The sequence below is a fragment of the Coloeus monedula genome (assembly GCF_965178545.1).
Source record: "Coloeus monedula genome assembly, chromosome: 2".
NCBI lineage: Eukaryota > Metazoa > Chordata > Aves > Passeriformes > Corvidae > Coloeus > Coloeus monedula.
The window spans coordinates 68,111,032-68,128,694 of NC_138782.1; the positions used below are offsets into that span (position 1 = coordinate 68,111,032).

General features: G+C 41.5%; 1 protein-coding gene across 1 annotated transcript; it reads left to right on the forward strand.

Annotated features, from left to right (window-relative positions):
- Window positions 1–403: 403 nt before the first annotated feature.
- On the forward strand, window positions 404–16,765 carry SERINC1 (serine incorporator 1). The gene is made up of 10 exons (XM_082276558.1): window positions 404–532; window positions 6,162–6,323; window positions 7,817–8,010; window positions 10,933–11,012; window positions 11,213–11,350; window positions 11,600–11,769; window positions 11,869–11,959; window positions 13,242–13,383; window positions 13,490–13,720; window positions 15,214–16,765. The coding sequence occupies exons 1-10, from the start codon at window positions 494–496 to the stop codon at window positions 15,350–15,352; spliced, it is 1,386 nt and encodes a 461-aa protein (XP_082132684.1). The 5' UTR covers window positions 404–493; the 3' UTR covers window positions 15,353–16,765.
- The last annotated feature ends 898 nt before the right edge of the window (window positions 16,766–17,663 follow it).

Sequence of the window (17,663 nt, forward strand, 5' to 3'; positions counted from 1 at the left end):
CATTGTGCCAAATTAATGAGGTATCCATAGAAGTGCATCAACACCTTGATTTACTACATGCTTAAAATTTGTTAGTTCCCAGATGTCCTCGACTATCTGTTTTACTGACATTCAACAATTAGATTTACTACATCCAGTTCACGACATCTTGATTTGCTACATCCTCAGCTTACAACTAACAAGCTTTAAGCTTCAGTTCCCGGATGTCCTTGAATGACGGATGCTGGCGCTGCCTGCTCGCCTGGTTAGATCTCCCTTCTTGCTTATTAGGCTTGAAGGCGTACAGAGACCTGCCACCAAAGAACATCCTGCCTGCACATACCCTCGGCACACCCCACACGTCCCAGGCGGCCGGGCCGCTCCAGGCTGGAAGTGACGCGCCCGCGCCGTCAGAGCAGCCGGAAGCGCCGCTGGGAGCAGTAAACAACGGCGTCGGGAGCCGCGGCCGCCGCTTCCATCTTGGAGCAGCCGGAGCCCGCGCCCACCGGGGACCATGGGCAGCGTCCTGGGCCTCTGCTCCATGGCGAGCTGGGTAAGGTGGCCGCGGGCGGCGCGGGGCTCCCTCCCTGCCCTTCCGTGCCCGCCGCAGGCTCGGAGCCGGCGGCCGGTGCTTCCCCCTCCTCCTTCCCTCCCCACCCGCGCCTCGCCTCCCCGCGCCTGTGTCCCCCAGGGCGGATGTGCCGCTGCCTTCCCTCCTCCTCCTGCGGCACGGGAGGGCTGCGGGTCCCTGCGCGGCCCCAGCCGGGCTCTGTCCGCCCCGAGCGGCCACGGCCCGCTCCGCCCGGGCAGGGCTCTCCCCGCCGCGCAGGAGGGCGCGGGCCCTGCCGCGGTTCCACCTCTCTCGGGCTGCTCCCGGAATCCCCAGGGATCCGTCGAAGCCGTTTCTCCGGGACTATGGGGAGCTTTGTCCTTAACCCAGACAGGGCGGCCTGTCGAGCTGCTGGGCGCCGCTTAATCCGCGCTCCTTTGCGGGAGGTGTTACGGTGTCCGCTGAAATCTCCTCTCCCTGGATCTGTAAGGAGTCTGATCAAATGCTTTGAACTCCAGCCTTTCTTTCGGGAAAATCAAAACGCGCACGTTTCCCTGATTCTAATATTTGTATTTAATTCCTCTTTCTTACGGCTTTGTCCTGGGTAGCTCCACCCTTAGTAGCATCTTTGTCTTGCCGAGCCATGCTTTCCTGGCGGCACAGTAATCCGTGGTGATGTGTCACCACCGTGCTGAGGCAGCACCGTCAGGTGATTTTTATTAATAGGAAACAGTAGATGGAGATGACATGAAAACTGTTGGCACTATGCAGGAAAGCAAAGAAGTTGGTAAAGAACCTTCAACTCAGGCGTTGCTTTTTTATCCATACGTGGTGTGTCTTTCCAAGTCTAGTCCCTGTGTATACTGACACAACCAAGTGGTTTGTGAGTTTTTAGATGTTTGCTGTAAAAATGTCAGTGGAACTGTGAAAATCTGAATTTTTCATACCAAAAATACTGTACCATACATGGATTAAATTAAATTACGTGTTATTAAAGAGTTCATACACACACTTTTAGTGATAAAATTTACCCAAGCTGCTTTTTTTTTTTTGTTATATCTGAATGTATGGGCTCTTCTAGTACAGAGTGACATTTAATTAAGAGAGATGATCCATAATCTCTTAATCTCATGTACAAATTATATGAAATTTCATAAAATTGGAAAATCTGCATAAGTTAACTTCCAGGCTGATATGCATGTAAATAATCAACTAGAACACTGATAATATCCTTTTAACTAATTACTGTCAGGGTTCATTTTGCTCTCATTAACATTTTAAACACCACTTAATGGTTTAGCCAGTTAGGCTTTAATTACTAGCTAAATATAGTTAACATTATTTTTTTTAAATTATTGTCAAATACTTCATGACATTGTGACTATAGGCTTTAATTCAACTATTTGAGTTAATAAATATATATATTATATATTTTCAAGTTCATAAACAGCCTTTCTGACAACTGGTTGGTGTTTGTAGTGTAGTGCATGAAGAGCTTCTGTCTACTTGCTCTTGAGTGTTTGTTTCTCTACAGAGAAATTCAGCTAATGGTCTGTTAAATAAAATGATTTGCGTGAGATCATAATCTTAATTAAGTCAGATTCACTGTGAGTAGTTAACCCCTGTCCCTTCCTTTAAAGTGCCCAAAAATCCGGCTGGGTTGTTTTTGTTGGTATTATTTTTCTCTTTCCCCTGATGGCTTTAAAGTGTTGATTTTCTTTCCACGTTTAAAACCACAGCTAATCAGCACTTAAAGCCTGTACAGCAGTTCTGAATAGGAGAAATCTGTCCACGCTGGTCTCTAAGGATATGTCAGTACAAACACTGTGGCTCTGAGAAGGAAGCACACAGTGAGGGTGAGGGGGCAGCTGACCCAGGTGCAGTGGGGTTGGGCTTGGTGCTGGTGTGGGCTGTGCCATGGCCAGCAAAGCTCCTGTGCCTGAGAGGACGCTGCTGTCAGTGTTGCCTCTCTGCAGGGCCATGTGTGTGCTGTGCAGAGCCGCTCTGCGTAAGGCCTCATGCCGTGCTTATTTCTCCTCGGCTCTTTGTGGTGTGGTACTGCTGTGTGTTAGAGCTCTGCCCTCACCTGTGCTGGTCAGGCAGTGCTTCAGGTTAGCATTTTGAAGAGCAAGGGGGAGCCTGTCAGACATGGGGGTGAGGCCAAAGCCATAAAAGCAGAGCCATCTCACCAAAAGTCTTCTGCTCCTGACAGCCTAGATGGGTAAGGCAGTGCTGTTTTCCCTCTGCTGTGGCTTGCCTCTATTGTGCTGTTCTCTGAAACAGCTGAGCTGCTGTTTTGCTCGTTTTAATATTCCCTGTCAAGGCAAAGATCTTGATTGGTTCAGTGTCTTTAAGCTTAAGAGTAAGGATGATGTAGCTAAACCCTGACTAGGCCCAGCAGGGGCTTAGTGTTTTTGCAAATACTTAATTTAATATATAATAATTTCGTCATTACTCCAGTAGGAAGATTATGTTTTATATTAAAAACCTGTTCGATGTGCATCAAGGGCAGTAACATTTGACCTTCCATGATTTTGTGGGGTTTTCTCTCTCCTTCTCTCTCCTTCAGTATACATCTTGTTACGTGTTCGTCATGCAATTTCCGCTGCCCTGGGGAAATGAAGTGACTAGTTTAGCAGGCATGAATTAACTTGTCTGCCCAGCTGGCTGCTCCCAGAATAGGTGTGTGGGCTGTCTTTTCTTATTTTACTTTAGTAAATGCCATTGAGCTGCTTATTTTTCCTCAAAAATGTAAAGGGATATGAGTTGGTAGGTAAGTAAGAAAGTTTCTGGAAGCCAGTAGATTTTATGCAGTTATGACTGAGTAACTTTTGTCTAAGCTTCTTTATGAAAACAAGTGAAAAAGTAATTGTAGAGTAACTCTTTCTCTGCATCTGTGACTAAGCTGAGTCACACCTGGGGAATTATTAGCTTTGATCTGCATGGTAATATCTTACTGTTCATACTACTGAATTTTTTGTGGGAGGTGTGCTTCAAATTTAGGAAGAAGGTGGCGCTTCAAAAGAAGAAGCTTTCCTTGTCTCCTCTGCTGATAAGCTGGATTCCATGGGCTAAATGTTCTTTGGTTTCTGTTATTTTCAAAGTCTGTAACAAGTAGTTTTGCTGGTAGTATAATACTAATTTTCTGGAATGGTATCTATTTTATTCTCTTTTGCCAAAGAAAGAGAATTGGACTGTAATGTGTTTCCTTGTGTAAGTGGCCAACTTGTATAAATAATATCACGTATCAGTAGGCATCTCGTGTTCAGAGATGTATCTGAATGAACTGTTTGGGGGCAAAACATTTTAAAAGCTGGTGTTGGAGCTCACACACTTTAGTGAGGTGTATGGCCTCTCTTGAGGCACATTGTTTCCCAGTGAAGTGCAGACAATCATCTTCATTTCAGCTACTGCAGGTCTCTCCTGTCTGTAGAAGCGTGTGTGCTTCTGCCTTCCCCTGAGGCAGTCAGGAACAAGTTGCTTGAATTATTTAGGTATTTAACAAACAGTGTAACACTGGGGTTCATTACAGAGGTGACCTTTTTTGACAGGTGCTCCTGTCCCCACGTTTTCTGCAGCAGATGAGCCTAGTCATATATTCTGTTCTGCCAAACTCAACCTTTTATTCGACAGTATGTTTAGAAATATTAATGCAGACAGAATTAGTTCAAAGTGATTTTTTGAACAGAGAGCAGAGATATTTTTCACTGGAAAGGTTATTTTTGTGTGTAGGAAATAGCGTAAGACAGTAGTACTGTGAAAATTCTGATGCACTCGGAGACAATATTTGCCATACATTTCCTGCTTACAAAGCATAGATGCCCCTAATGTAGTTGCTTGCAGTCCTAGAGCAGCCTCAAGGGTCCACCTGGTCCATCTTTTATGAAAAAGGGGGGCCTGAGTGGGATGATCTAGTGCCCTGTCCAGTTGCATCTTGAAAATCTCCAGTGATGGAGACTCTACCATATCGTTGGGGAGGTTGTTGCAAGGACTGGTTGGTCTCAGTCTAAATAATTTCTTTATTATATTGAGATGAAACTTTTTGTAATCAACACCTTTGTATTATTTGTGCTATAATGATACTGAGTGGAGGAGAAGGTAAAAAAGGGCAGTATAATAGCTTTTTTGTCCTGAAATACTTATTGTGGGAATCTGCCTAGTTTCACTGGTTTAGCAAGACAAATGTAATGGTGAAGTTTGCTAGTTTAAAGATGATTCTGTAGCCTAGTGAAGTGAAAATTCTTGGCTCCTCAGGAAGGAATACGTATGCCAAAAACAATACAGGGAAGTTATTTAAAAGACAAAGTTTGTGGGTCCAACGTGTGAGTCTGGTTGAAACTGTAAGAACGATAATCAGCCCTTTCCTGAGGGCTTCTCGGGAGGCTGCCAGGAGTGTTGTGGCAGTCTGTCTGCTTTTCCTGGGAACCCCTGGGGCTTTTCCGGTAGCAGTAGACTGCTGTCGTTTTTGTTTGTCATATGACCAAACTTCTGAGAATTCTGACACATGCCAGTCATACTGGGTGATTGACATGTCCGGGTCATGTGGCCTTGTAACTGCTCATGTCCTTACATGACTGTCTGAGTGTCTCTTAATGTGGTGATGAGCACCTGTGGCTTTTGTCCCATGGTGGAGTTGTCCTTGGATGTGTGCTGGGGGAGAAGCTGGGTTTTAACTCTGTTCTGTATCTTTCTTTGTCAGAGGCAGTGTGCTCTGTTGTAGCTCAGAGAAGGGCAGTGATCATGCATTTTGATTGTACCTTTCCTCCTTTGGCTAATGTTTATTTGTGGGACCTTGCCTTTCTTTTACTTCCCAAATTGTCACAGCAGCAGAGAATTGTTCCCTGCTCCCCAGCCCTTTCCTGGTGAAATAGCTCCCTTTTTTTCTTCCCACAATTTTCTGTGTGAGAATTAAATACGGGTAAATTTTGTTCTTTTTTTTTCCCTTGTAGTATCACAACTCTAGAGCATTCCCATGCACTTTTGCTGTTGATATTTGGTATCAATAACACATGTACTGCGTATTTGCTCTCTTCTTGCTGTTTGTAACTCTTGTGTAAGTTATTTTTGCAACCTAACAGAATTATGTGATATGTCAGTAGCTGCTAATATGAAATAATTTGCAACCTAAGATTTAGGCTCTTCTACCTGTTTTTTGTATTTTGGAAATACCTACAGCACCAGTGAGAATTATATCCCAACTGTGCCAGGTGCTGAGAGTGTACCTGCATGACAGTTGTGCTCGTATCTTTTTCCTGTGATGTATTTTTCTAATCTCTGCAGCTGTGGAAGGGAGGATGTAGTTGCTAACAAAAGCAATCCTTGCATATCATTTAGCTGAAATGAAATAAAATTCAGGAGAATAAATGAGCCAGAATCTAGTCTTTATTTCTTCTGAATGGCTGAGTGATGACTTGTGGCGTAGCGCTGATTTTACCGTGCAGCGGTGCCTCGGGAAGTGCTGTTGTTCAGTGGCTCTGTAATGTGTTGCAGTGACTTTGTCTGCGCTAGTGCTGGGATGCCCCGGATGAGTAATCTTCCATCCTAGTGTCTGACGATCTGCACAGCCTGATGAAATATTGAAATCTAGGAATCCAAAGCTTTTTAAATAATTAATGTTCTGTCTTTCTGTCAGATACCATGCTTGTGTGGAAGTGCCCCGTGCCTGCTCTGCCGATGCTGCCCCAGTGGAAACAACTCCACCATAACTCGGCTGATTTATGCCTTCTTTCTACTTCTTGGTGTGAGCGTTGCCTGTGTGATGCTAATACCAGGCATGGAAGAGCAGCTGAAGAAGGTCAGGTTATTTATTGCTAACATTTTTGGTAGGATAGATGTCACAGATAATAGTAATTGACATCTTGAAAGCATAGTTTTTTATATGGAAATATGTAATTTTGCTACCAGCTGTGCTTCACAGTCACCATTAATTTGTTTGTAAGTCAAATAAAGAAGAATCCCTCTATAGATGAAAATCATTATTTTGAGGTAAGGTTGTGCCTCCTTTAAATGCTCAGAGCAGAAAAAATAAAGTATCAAAAAAGAAAATTTATGTATGTGTAGTTTCAAATTAAGTATTACTGAGATACTTGTATTTATGGCACTTAAATGACTTTTATTGTGGTTGCAATTAAAAAAAGAAAACACTAAGATGTCTTCTAGTTTCATTGTGCTGTACTAGTTAAAGTTCTGTTTTAAAGTCTGCATTGCATAACAAAAATATTTTTCACTAATCATAGTAGCGTGTTTTCCACTCATGGAATTAGGAAGTGTTTGTAGGATTATACAGTTTATTAGCTATATGAGGATGCGATATAAAATTGGAGAGTGGTGTTGTGAGTTACAGTAGAGCTTACATGTTCACTGAACTTGAGTTGCATGCACTTCAGTTCTGTTTTGCAGTCTTTAGTTTTTTTCAGTAGATAGTAACTTTGGTTAGACATGCTTTACGTGTTTTTTCCCCCCAAATGATTCATCTGAAAATGTGTATTTTAGGTTGGTATAGTTACTACATTAGCACTTCAGTGAGGGCCATGTTTGTCACCTAGGAAAGAAAATTACAGCCTTCTGGAGTATGATTTGACTTCTAAAAGATGTGGCTCATGTCCTGGTAGTGACTGGAGAGAATGTTCTCAGCTGTTTCACATGGAAGTTACAGATACACCTAGTTGATGGTGATGGTACTTTTCTGGGAAAGGCTGTGTCTGTTTTAAATAAGAGATGTAAGCAGGCTGCCACCTCCTAGCTGTGTCATCAGCCTGATAGTAACTGTCAGGTCAGATTTACTGATTCCAAGATCTTTGATTATCTCTTAATTCAGATCAACAAGAGAAAACTGCATTTCTTTGAGAAGCTCTGAAATTGCTAATAACATGAAAAAACTTGTTAATAAGATCCCAGTCCCATTCCTGGAAACGTTCAAGGTTGGGTGGGATGGGGCCTTGAGCAGCTTGAGGTAGTTGAAGATGTCCTTGCCCATGGCAGAGGGCTTAGCCTAGATGAGCTTTAAAGGTCCCCTCCAACCCAAACTATTCTATGAAAATATTTATTTTATTATATTTTAGTTTAGTTTAGTTTATCCTACCTGTGCAGATTTTTTTCCTTGAATGTGTTTGATATTCTACTTGGACTGTAGCTAATGATGAAGTCCTTCAGTATCATATTTTCTAACAGTGTTAGTAGTAACATAATGTTACAATATTAATGAATTGCATATTGGAAATTTATTAATACACATTTACTGACAGGAAGTCTTTTAAAGATGACTGGCATGTCTTGTATTTATCACAGATTCCTGGATTTTGTGATGGCGGATTGGGAACAAGTATTCCTGGTGTGCAGGGCCACGTGAACTGTGATGTCCTGGTTGGCTACAAGGCCGTGTACCGCGTGTGCTTTGGCATGGCCATGTTCTTCCTTCTCTTCTCCTTGCTGATGATCAAAGTAAAGAGCAGCAACGACCCCAGAGCAGCAGTGCACAATGGGTAAGGTGCAGAAATGAGTGCTGAGATGAGTTAGTTTTTATAAGAGGAAAAGATAACATGTGGCTGTTGCTTTTCCAAGCCTGAACTATGCCAGTCCAAAGGTTTCCCAAGATGAGAACTTCTGCTTTTTTCTAAAGATGATGAAATTCAGAGATGAATAATGGCACAAAATTTCATTCCATTGGGATTTTGTCAAGAAATAAAAAGATTCAAAAGCCTAATTTGTCCTTTGGGAATTATATTATATTCCTCTTAACTTTGAAGCTTGTAAGAAGTTTTGTTCTTTTCTGAATAGTTTTCTTTTAAAGGTTATAACAGTTACACATACATATCTATATAGATGTATAAAACATACCTTTTCTCTTTCTGCTATCTTTTCAGTTGCCCTTCTGCAAAAAGAAATGAGTTATGTATCTAGTTTCTGAATTTTCCAGTAGATTTTCTTTTGTGTTTCGTTTTAGTTAGGATTATCAGATGGAAGAATATAGTGGAATTTCAGCTTGTGTGTTGACACAAGTGGTAGTTTTCATCCGGGGTCTGCCTATGCATATTGTAGCTTCTTGAACCAAAGAGGTCTAAATATTTGTAAGAGGGCATGATGCTAAAATGTCTAAAACCATTTATGGTGCCTAATCTTGGTGGTCACAGTGATTGCTTAGAGTACTGCTTTTTCAAGGTGACTGTATTTAACAGAAGCTATGAACAGCTAAGCCATAAAATTTTATTTTATATTCAGTATAGTAGGATTAAACATGTCTAGCATAAAATGAGAAAAAGCTTCAAATTATTTCTGTAGGGGAAAATTAAGACTGAAGAGAATGTTGCTTTGTTCAGTTTTTTTTGGTCTAAAGAAAAAGAGTACAGTATTAAGATATGTTAACAACAGTAACTCAGTTCAGTCTTTTCCTCCACCCTGCTTTGTTCAGGAGACTATGTTTGTTGCAAGCAAAAGAAAGTGGTTCAGCTACATTCTGTGTCAGAGCTCTGGTTTTTTTTTGTTTTGCTTTTTTCTTTTTTTTTTCTTTTTCCCAGAAAAAGGCACATGGTGATTTTACATGATGTGGGATGTTTTTTACCTAAAACTGTTCTTAAGTGTTTGGGATCTTCTTGATAACCTTATTTGGAGTTCTGCTCTCCAGTACAAATTTAGGTACAGTTTATGCAAGCCATAGCAGTTTGCTCTTCGTAGCCAATCTAACATCAGCACTAGGATAAAAGGAAAAGATTGAGTTATTTAACTGTTGCTGGTAAAATATTTCATAACATTACTTCTGTAATAATTTGTTGGTTCAATAATAATGCGTTACAAGGAGCTTTATGGCTTTTGATTTTTGGAATTGGATGTTCAGTAATACTTTGAGATGTAATCTTTTTGTCAGTGGTTTGAAATATTACGAATACTAGGTTTTTCCATATATGTGTACTAATTTTTTCATGCTTGCATGCAAGTTAAGCCCAGTAGTGTGATCTGGTTCCAGTGTTCAGCTTCTCTGCTTTTTTAACAGCAGTCAGAGTGATTTCTTGCCTCAGGTTTATAATAACAATAGGAAAAAAAGAATTGTAATGTATCTATGAGATACTTGCTGGTTTGCATAGAATGCACAGCAGCTGTAGGTGTTATTTCAGATGAATATTGTCTTCAGTTTCGTATGGGGTAGAGCATTAAGATCCTTTAAAAATGTCTGGAATTAGAGATTAAATATATACAAACTTGAACCCATTCTTATTTCTGTAATTGAGAATGACATTGATTTTAAAAAAAAGTAGATTCAAAAACTAGTTTTAGTGGGTTGTGTGTTGCACCGTAAATGTTATAACTTGATTCAGCTTTCACACTGGGTTTAGTCACTTCTCTATATCCCAGGGAATTAGTCCATTTTCTTCCATGTTCTACACTTCTGTCATCTCACATAGTTCCTCTCCACACAATTGGCACTTCTGGTCTCCATCACTTGATTGTAACAGCCAGCAGGAGAGATTAAACTTGTTCAAAGTATGGGAAGAAATGGGAAGGGCTAGAAAACTTGAAAAATTGACAAGTGTTTGACCTTGTGGGGGTGTGGTACATATCTTCGTGATGTTACATTCAGTTTTGAAGTACATGTAGATGGCACCATGCCTGTTTTTGGAGCTGCCTGTCACTGGGATCACAAAAAATGGTTTTGTTGGCATAACAGTTTGAAGTTCCCCATGCAGGATATATTTATACAGTTTGGGGTGAGTTTGGTGAATCTCTGGTGGAAGATGCTCCCTTGTATGCTTTCTGGAAACATCTGATCTGTTTTGATGGTCTGTGAATGCGTATCTTTTACTAAAAAAAGATTACAATGATACTGCATTGAAACAGGGACTTAGGATTTGATTGTGTCTTTTCTGTGCAGGATAAATCATTTGCCTTTTTTTTTGTGATGAATCCTCATCAGCTGTAGGCCTAAAGAATCTGAAGTTGGGTAGGAAAAATCCAGACTTTTGTGTATCTCTCCCATGTAGGAAGTGAACTAAGACTGGTAGGGAGATCCAGCATAATATCTTCTGTCATTGTAGGCACCGGTCAGATCTTTGATATTAAAAGCAGGAAGGGATTTTTTAATCCATTTTTCTGCTGTGCACACAATTCAGTAGTCTCACTGATCTGGTTTAAAATGGTCTTAGGAAGAAAAAAAGCAGCTCACAATTGGCCTAGTTTGTAATTCATGAGTAAGAGGATACTTCTGGGAAACGTGTCAAACTCTGTGTCAGCCTAGCACAGTTTAGGCATAATTTTTTGGAGAACAAAAATCTTGGGCAGATAACATTTTTATCCTGCTTCAAAAGAAGCAAGTTAAGGATGAGCAAATTAAAAAAAACAACTTTTAAAGATGTATATTTTGTGTATGAATCAGACCAGACTTAACAGTTGCCTTATTCTTTATTTCCCTTTAGATTCTGGTTCTTTAAATTTGCGACGGCACTTGCAATTAGTGTGGGAGCTTTCTTCATACCAGAGGGACCATTTACAACTGGTGAGGGAATATTGTCTTCCTCTGTATCATGTTGCACTCATACTTAGTTTTAAAAGAAAAGTAAGTGCATGCTGATGTAGTACAGTTTTAATTGCAGCTGTGTAACTATAGTGCTTCTGTGTGTTTAGGGACGCTGAAACGGGGGGGAGGGGGGTAAATCATCTGTGGTTCTTAACTGTTTTTTTTTACTTCTCTTTTAGTGTGGTTTTATGTAGGTATGGCTGGAGCATTCTGCTTTATTCTTATTCAGCTGGTCTTGCTTATTGACTTTGCCCATTCCTGGAATGAATCTTGGGTTGAAAAGATGGAGGAAGGAAACTCAAGATGCTGGTATGCAGGTAAGGAGGGACTGTACTACAATCAAGTTTTAAATTTCATTTAATGTGTGCTATGTTAAATAAGTTACTCACTGAACAGTTCATTTTACTAGAGTGCAGAAAGGGCTGCTTCATGCATTAGTATCATTTTCTCAGATGTGTAGTTCAGCTCTATTGATGTCCTTCTCTTGTCAAGTTGAATAAGGGGAAGCAGGGAGAGGTGCAGTCTCTGTCATTAACCAGTTTAACCATGGTTTTGTTTCTTCACAGCTCTGCTCTCAGCTACAGCTGTCAACTATCTGCTGTCTCTTGTAGCTATTGTCTTGTTTTATGTTTATTACACTCATCCAGAAGGTTGTTCTGAAAACAAGACATTCATCAGTGTTAATATGCTCCTGTGTATTGGTGCTTCTGTTATGTCAATTCTGCCAAGGATTCAGGTACAATTTTAATTCTGTTGCCTCCTGTGTTATCACAATATAACTCTGCCCGCAGCTTTTGATTGTCTAACTTTCATGTTTTGTGACTCCTTTGTATAGGAATCTCAGCCAAGATCTGGTTTGCTGCAGTCTTCAGTGATCACAATTTATACAATGTATTTGACTTGGTCAGCTATGACCAATGAGCCAGGTAAGTGTGGTAGCAGTGTAGTGCTTTTTGGGTGACCAGTTCATCAGTGAATTATATCTTCACCTCTTTCGCAGGGCCGCGTTAGAACAGGGTAATGAAAAGTGTGTGTTAGAGCTCAGCTGCCTGTGCTGCCAGGAGCCCACTCTCCTGAGGGATAGGAAGGGATGAATGGGCAGCACTGAGAGAGGGCAGGCTCTGCATGGCTGGTGCAGACAAGCTCCCCGAGGGAGAGAGGGAAGCCGAATGGGACTGCTTCAGAGTGTGCTCACCTTTTCTTCCCAGCAAGGATGTGGGGGAGGTATGACGTAGCAACCTGACCATGCCCACACAGCCCTGAGCTCCACCCCCTCTGCAGCCAGGATTCAAAGATAATGTCTTTTTCTCTTGCTTATATGGCACGCAAGAATTTTTGCTCTTTACTGGCAGAACTGCAGTATTCTAAAGCTTAGATTTTGCAGATCACCACAGCTTCTCTGAGGTGTCTGGGAGTTTTATCTCCCTATAAAGTTTCACATTCCTGAGGTGACCAGCATGCTTCTGATTATGTTTTTCCAAACTGAGGATTTAAAATAAGTGATAAATATTGTCAATGTTTATTGTGTCTAAAAACAGTTTAATATATCTATAAATAAATAAGTGCAGAAATTCTGGTGATTAAAATAAATCGTCAAGATACTGATTTTGGTGGTTTTAATTGGGTCTCTGACCCTTTTATCTTAGTTATGGACAATCTTCTGTGCTTCTGTGTTATGGAATACGTGAATCATCTAATTCAGGCTGTGACTATGGGAAATAAGATTGTCTATTACTTTCAGCTGTTCCATCAGTATTACCTATGGATGCTGTGGGTTGCGAACCACTCATAATAAAAAACTAACTTGGTGGCATAGTTGTCCAATTCTGACATGTCTTGGGTACCCCATCTGTAGAATATGTTTGTCAGACTTACTTTCTAGCAGTAGAATTTCTGTAGTTTAAAATGCAGAGATTTTTATTTTGTTGCATCTAATTATGAGATGGAATAGTAAAGCAGTTGATGCATATCTTATGTAAGATTAAATCCTTTTATCTGCTCGAAGAGACAGATTTTTATGCCATATACTGTCATTTCCCTGCTCTAGAGAGATTCAGTAGCCTAAAATTAGATTAAAAGCTTTTTTACTTCAAGACTGTCACAGTCACGAAGTTCCTTTCTATTTCTGTGCATTCAGCATGGAAATGTGCTATTAAATATTTGTCCTGTTCTTGTTTTATGTAAGTTCTAATGCAATTTCCCTCACAGACAGGCGCTGTAACCCCAGTCTGCTGAGCATCATTGGTTACAACAGCACCACCACTCCAACCCAAGGTCAGGTAGTGCAGTGGTGGGATGCACAAGGAATCGTAGGACTGGTTTTGTTTTTGCTGTGTGTTCTCTATTCAAGGTAAAATTCCTTTTAAAAAATCCATTAATTTGTATTACTTCTTATTGTTGGATATTAATTGTTTTTATTTGAGTAACTGTACCGTGTCCTTTCCTGTCAAATCCAGCATCCGGACATCCAACAACAGCCAAGTTAACAAGCTGATGCTGACCAGTGATGAATCAACACTGATAGAGGATGGAATGCCCAGGAGCGATGGCTCCCTTGATGATGGAGATGATGTTCACCGAGCTATAGATAATGAGAGGGATGGAGTTACTTACAGTTACTCCTTCTTTCACTTCATGCTTTTCCTGGCATCACTGTATATCATGATGACACTTACCAACTGGTACAGGTATTTACATTTGATTAGATGATGTGCTGATAACAAGCATACAAGGTGCCATCTCTTGGCATCAAGGAGGCACAAGTTGTGTTCTCTGGAATGTAGGTCTTGAATGGGCCTTCTCAAGGGAAGTTACTGTTTGAGTTACATTTAGGGAATTGTATTTGAAAACTGTACCCAACCTTGTTCACAAGTGCCTGTCATATTTTCTAGCATGATTCTTGTCATTCACTGGCCTGCTGAAATACATCCTGCTGAAGTGAACAGGACAAAGTCTTAATTCTATAACAACTAAAAATTAGCAAACACTAGGCCCATGTCTGGTACAGAGAGCTAGAAAAGGGACATGTTATATCAATAGGTCAAGGGATAGGTGTTCCTTCCCATTTACTCAGCACTGGCTTCCCAGTATGAGAGAGACATGGACATACTGGAGAGAATCTAGCAAAGGGTCACAAAGATGATGAAGGGACTGGAGCATCTATTATTTGAGGAGAAGCTGAGAGAGCTGAGACTGTTCAGCTTGGAGAAGAGAAGGCCCAAGGGGTGTCTCACCAATGTATAGAAACACTTAAAGCAGGGGTGCAAAGAGGATGGAGCTGGGACTTCTCAGGGGTGGCCAGTGACAGGGCCAGAGGCAAAGGGCACAAACTGAAATACAGGAGGTTCCCCCTGAACATAAGGAAACACTTTTTCATTGCAAGGGTGACGGAGCACTGGCACAGGTTGCCAAGGGAGGTTGTGATGTTTCGATCCTTGGAGGTACTCAAAAGCCATTTGGGGCAGCTGAATTTAGGTGTACCTGCTGAAACAGTGGAGTTGGACTAGAGAACCTTCAGCAGTCTCTTCCAACCACAGCCATTCTGTGACAGGGCTTGGTGGAAGGAAATTAGGTTGTCTGCTCCTTGAAAAAATCCTCACAATAAAATAGTCCTCCTGTGTGTGCCTTCTTGTTGGCAGCTTGATCAGATGTTCTTCAGAATTAAAAAATACAAATCATAGTCTAGTTACTTGGCAAAGAATAATTTGTATTGAAAAAGCAACACTAACAGGTACTTCCTTCAGAAATAACTCTTACAGATAGTCATGCTGTGGATTTGATTTGTGGCCCTATTTGGGTTAATGCGACATGAAGAGGATTAATTTCTCTAGGTGGTGATCTCTGGCAAGGCAAAATACATTATTTGTATCTCTAAGTGATACCCATTTACTACCTTTCTGCAGATTTGTTAGAGATTTCTTGTAATTATTTCTGCTTCTTGGCAGCTTCTTGTACTAAGTTCTGTTTGTGCTGCTGTTGTTTTTCCACCTTCCTGTGACACCAGCTTACAAATGGTGTTCTTGTACAGACTGGTGTGAACTGCCTGGAAGAAGGGTCCTTTGAGGTGTGAAGTGAAAATGATCTCCTGTGAAAACAAGTGTTGAAGGGTGGCTTAGAACACAAGTACGTTGTATTGAAAAACAAATTGCAAATGATCCTTTTTCTTTTCCTTCTTTCACAGTCCGGATTCTACTTATGAGACAATGACCAGCAAGTGGCCGTCTGTGTGGGTGAAGATCTCTTCCAGCTGGATTGGCATCGTGCTGTACGTGTGGACTCTGGTGGCGCCGCTGGTTCTTACCAACCGCGACTTTGACTAAGCTGTGCTGCTCTCGAGGGAGGCCGTGTTAGTGCCTCATCTCCCTGAAACAAACAGTGTTCCGGGTAATAGTGCAGGTGTAAATATGTGTGTGTGTGCTGTCCAGGTAGTATTCCCTGCTTTATCCTGCATGATTACCTTGGATCATGTCTTGTCATTTCACTAAATGACTTTTTCTAGCTGAGCTCAATGGTAATTGCTGTAACGATGGTTTTCATAGGATTACTCCTACGTTGAGGGCTTTGGGAGCACGAGATGCAAGATCAAGAACTTTTGGAAGTACGTTTTTTTCCCCTCAATTGCATCAAATGGTTGCAGGGAAAAAAGTGCAAGTGTTAATTAGGATAACTGAACAGTGCTAGGTCAGGCTTTGCAAGTAAAGGAGGGGCTGCCTTTGATGATCCCTGTTGCCTTGATTCCAAAGTAAGCCTTGAGTAAGTGCTGTTAGACTCAAAGTGGAGCATGTTGGAGTCACTGGACATCTTGCAGCACTTTGACACTAACAGCCTGACCTTTCCCATGCCGAGGGCAGTGGTACCTTCTGCACAGATATAAGGGGGGGAAACTTGTACCTGGAGCTGCAGAGGAGCCAGTCCAGTGTGTCCCATTGCACACAGGAGGACAGGCACCCTGGGGAGAAATATCCTGGTATCAGATGCTCAGAAGCATGTTCTTAAGGCACCTGTTTACAGTGTGCATCTACATATTATTATTGTTTTTTTAAGTAGTTTAAATGGCGTAGCTGTGCTGTAATTTATTGCTGTTTAGTGTGCCACTTTCTTCTTGGCTAAGCTACTATCTTGGAGTTTGCAAGGAGCCGAGTGGTGAAAGCTGTGTAAACCCTTTGGAGGAATTGAGTATTGTGATTTTAAAAAATGTGGAGAAAAAGGAGCACTGAAATTACAATAACTAAAGGAGGAGGTTTGCATTTACTGAGGCTTCAACTGAAGGGTTTCTTAAAATATTTGGGGCTCTGAATCTTGAAATCTTTTACTGTATTAGGTATTTTGCTTGTCGTCCATTGCCAGAGATGGACTTGAGCCTAGAAAGTCTGAATCTAGGCATAGTTCCTGTGCAGTTATGAAATCTTAAAATGCTTTTGTGCTTGCTGCTTTGTAACTGAAGTACATAAGCCACATTATTTCTATTACTTGCTACAACTTGAGCCTAGAGCAGCCTGACTGCGAGTGACCCTGGAGCCTGCAGATGTCATGCTCATCTTTTTCCATGGTGTAACTGTGACTTCCTGTTTCTAGTCTCTAAGCTTTTATTTTAATTCTGCACCTGAACACTGACATGTACTGCAAAAGTCTGACGTATGAAGTCAAACTTGAGACAGAAATAGAAAGATTAGTAAAGGCTTGTAATAATTTGGAATATGTTGTTACCTTATTAATAAATAAATTTGGATGAAGATGTCCCATGACTTTTGATGTCTCATACTGCTGCCAGATGTGGCTATTGCAAGGGTTTGTGTTCATTCTCATCCCCTCTTCTGGGGATGCTTTATCGCACTGTCAGGTTCTGAGAACAGCCGACAGTGCTGCAGAGCACACCTGTGAGGCAGCGAGTCCCCGGCTCCTGCGGGAGGGGAAGTCCTCTGACAGTTCTGTGCCCCTGGCTGGCAGCTGTGTCTCTGCAAACACAAATGTGCCTTGCACCCATAACTGCATTCCTGCTTCATCAACTGCTGCTGCCCCACTGGACTGCACCTGTTTACATTTGGGTAGAACATCTGGACACCAGTTGTACTACAGCAGTTCCTTAGTCCTGTAACAAAGAACAAGTTGCTGAATTCAGAAGATGAGCAGACTGCTCGGTCTATGGATTCAGCTCCTTGTACAAGTGGCCAAATTACTCCTTTGGAAAAAGAAATTTTGGATCCACTGTTGGGAGTTGGGGAATGTGGTTTTTGTGTTGCATGTATGAAGTTACTGAAACCCAGTTTCTCCCTTTGCTGAGCCTTCGTGCTCTGGTTTCTCAAAATTTATTTTCAGTTACAGTTTGACTTACTGTTTATATTAAAATCAGCTCAAGGTGAGATGATTTGGTTTAGTGTCAGCTGCCCCTTCACCTGGCGGTGCAGGAACCCCTCTGGCTTTGTAGCACAACTGTAGAAACTCACTGCAGCAGCTGTGGCTTCCATGAGTACACAAGTGGACACACAGTGGAGGACGGGTAGGGCTCCTCCACTGGAAGGAAAGTGATGGGGCTCTGCCACAGTTCTCAGCAAGAAATCAAAGAGAGAACACCCTTTTGTGTGCTACTACTGGAAAACAGTTTGCTGCATTAGACACTTGTTTTGGAGGCTT